The sequence below is a fragment of the Chaetura pelagica genome, unplaced genomic scaffold, assembly GCF_000747805.2.
Source record: "Chaetura pelagica isolate M959 unplaced genomic scaffold, ChaPel_1.0 scaffold2088, whole genome shotgun sequence".
Classification (NCBI taxonomy): Eukaryota; Metazoa; Chordata; class Aves; order Apodiformes; family Apodidae; genus Chaetura; species Chaetura pelagica.
In genome coordinates this window covers 38953-41851 of record NW_009954214.1, presented here as the reverse complement: position 1 = coordinate 41851, position 2899 = coordinate 38953, and the positions used below count along the sequence as shown (strand labels likewise).

The 2899-nt window shown below is 62.4% G+C and overlaps 1 protein-coding gene across 1 annotated transcript in view; it reads right to left on the bottom strand.

Annotated features, from left to right (window-relative positions):
* LOC104393683 (proto-oncogene tyrosine-protein kinase Yrk-like) overlaps positions 1 to 2899 on the bottom strand; it is a 51775-nt gene that overhangs the window by 46415 nt on the left and 2461 nt on the right. The window contains 5 exon segments of the mRNA XM_010003196.1: positions 211 to 442; positions 957 to 1088; positions 1601 to 1772; positions 1774 to 1856; positions 2237 to 2416. Of these exon segments, the coding sequence (XP_010001498.1) occupies positions 211 to 442; positions 957 to 1088; positions 1601 to 1772; positions 1774 to 1856; positions 2237 to 2416 (799 nt within the window).

Here is a 2899-nt window from a genome sequence, read left to right as displayed (position 1 = left end):
GGGGGACTGGGGTGGGGGGGCACAGCTTTTTGCCCCCTGAGTTCAAAATGCTTGTGCAAATCCCCTTGTCCCCCCCCAGGGCACCCTGAACACCTCCCCAACAGGCTTTATCTTTTTGGGGGTGGGGGGGATGGGGACACAGGCAAAGAGAGCAACAACCCCCTGCAAAAAAGGGGGGAGATTTGCCCAAAAGCCACCCCAAAAAGCCACCCCAGAGCCCGGCTCGGGGCGGGGGGCGGGGGGGGGGCTGGCTGGTACTGGGGCTCGGTAGCAGTGAAATAGTCCTCGAGGAAGGACTGGAGGTACTCGAAGGTGGGACGTTCCTCGGGGTCCCTCTTCCAGCATTGCACCATCACGTCGTGCAGGGAGAGGGGGCAGTTCCCTGGGCACTGCATCCGGTAACCGCGCTCCACCTGCTCCAGCACCTCCCGGTTGTTCATCCCTGAGGGAGTGAAATAGTCCTCGAGGAAGGACTGGAGGTACTCGAAGGTGGGACGTTCCTCGGGGTCCCTCTTCCAGCATTGCACCATCACGTCGTGCAGGGAGAGGGGGCAGTTCCCTGGGCACTGCATCCGGTAACCGCGCTCCACCTGCTCCAGCACCTCCCGGTTGTTCATCCCTGAGGGATAAGGAACCCCCCTGGCTCAGCAACCAGTAACCCCAGGGGACGAGGCAGTGGGGAAACTGAGGCACTGCCAAGGGAGCCAAACCCCGTGGTTTGGATAGGGAGCCCAGCTTCACGCTGGGGAAACTGAGGCAGGGGGTATATGTAGGTGTGTAGATGTGGTGCTGAGGGACACGGGTCAGTGGTGGCTTTGGCAGGGCTGGGGGAACGGTTGGGCTGGATGATCTTAAAGGTCTTTTCCAACCAAAATGATTCCATGATGGTGGGATTCCAAGCCTTGCTTTCCCCACCCCCTCCAAGGGAGCACCCCAGGGCGTCCACTGCCCCGTACCTGGGTAGGGCACCCGGCCCTTGGTCACCAGCTCAGTCAGGAGGATCCCAAAGGACCAGACGTCTGACTTGATGGTGAACTTCCCAAAGAGTGCGGCCTCTGGGGCTGTCCACTTGATGGGGAACTTGGCACCTGCAAGGAAGGGCAGGTGAGTCCTGGACAGGGCACCCCAATGCATCTGGGGCACCCCATACCCGGGGCACCCAGAGCTGGGGACACCCCCTCATCTGGAGTGTCTCACACCAGAGGTACCCTGCACCTGGAGCACCCTGTACTGAGGGTGTCCTGCACCCTGGCTGCCCTATGATGGGAAGATCCTGCACTGGCACAACATGCAGCACCCAAGGCACCCATTCCTTTGGGCACCCATCACCAAGGGTACCCATCACCCAGGATACCTGTTCTTTGGGACACCCATCACCCAGAACACCCAGGCTACTCATCACCCAGAGTACCCATCACCCACATTCCCCACCCTCTGGGACACCCATCATCCAGGACAGCCCCCATTCCCTGGGGTGCCCATTGCACCCAGGACACCAAGCACCGGGGGTCACCATCTCCAGGCCCGTGGTGGGTGGCAGCACGGAGGGGCCAGGGCAGTGATCCCCCCCAAGCCCCCAGTGGGCACCCATCTGGCTCACCCTGCCGTGCCGTGTACTCGTTGTCCTCGATGAGGCGGGCGAGGCCGAAGTCAGCGATCTTGCACACCAGGTTGTCCCCCACCAAGATGTTGGCAGCCCGGAGGTCCCGGTGGATGTAGTTCATCCGCTCAATGTAGGCCATGCCTGCTCAGCCCCACCCCAGCCCAGCCCATGGGTACCTGGGCAGCCATGTCCACCAGCTGGGGCAGCTTCAGGTAGCGACCGTCCCCATCCTTCAGGAAATCCAGCAAACTGCCTGTGGGCAGAGGGGGACGGTCAAAGGGTCCAGGAGACAGTTGTGCCCACCTAAGGGTGCCCTCCCCTGCCAGGCCCCAGGGACCCACTCCCTGCCCAGGCAGGGTGAGGGTTGCAGAAGAGCCAGGGGCTTTTGACAAGGGCAGGGAGAGAGAGAACAAGGGGGGATGCATTAAAAGGGGCAGAGGGGAGATTGAGGTTGGACATGAGGAGGAAATTGTTGGGTGTGAGGGTGGTGAGAGCCTGGCCCAGGTTGCCCAGGGAAGCTGTGGCTGCCCCATCCCTGGCAGTGTTGAAGGGCAGGTTGGATGGGGCTTGGAGCAACCTGGTCGAGTGGAAGGTGAAAAGCTGGGGGGTCCCTGGGCAGTGCCCCCAACCCACCCTGGCTCATGAACTCGGTGACGATGTAGATGGGCTCCTCGGACACCACGGCGTAGAGCTGCACCAGCTTGTCGTGCCGCAGCCGCTTCATGATCTGAGCCTCCTCCAGGAAGGCTTCAGGTGACATGGTACCCGGCTTCAGCGTCTTCACTGCCACCTTCGTGGTGCCATTCCAGGTGCCTGGGCCGGGGACACGGGGTCACCACCAGCCCAGGGGACAGCTGGCCCTGGTAGGGCCAGGATGGGGATGTGTGTGGATGGAGGGGTGGGTGGATGGAGAGCTGGGTGGGTGCAGGCAGGGAGGGATGGGGGGATGGATGGATGGATGGATGGATGGATGGATGGATGGATGGATGGATGGATGCATGAGCAAGGAAATCAGGGCAGGGCAAGGAAGGGGCCTTGGGGGACACCAGCAAACCCCACCCAGGACAAGGAGTCCCCCTCACCCTCTGCCATGGGGACAAGACACCCACGAGCACACCTAACGCCAACCTACCCCTTTCTCAATCCCTCCAGGGGAGCCTGTGCCGAGCTGTCATCTCCCCCACCACAGTGGGGACAACCTGGCACCCCAGGAAGGGCTCCTGCCCCCCGTGCTCCCCCAACCCTGGCCGGCTGGGCCAGCCTTACCCATCCACACGCCTCCGCAACATCCCATGC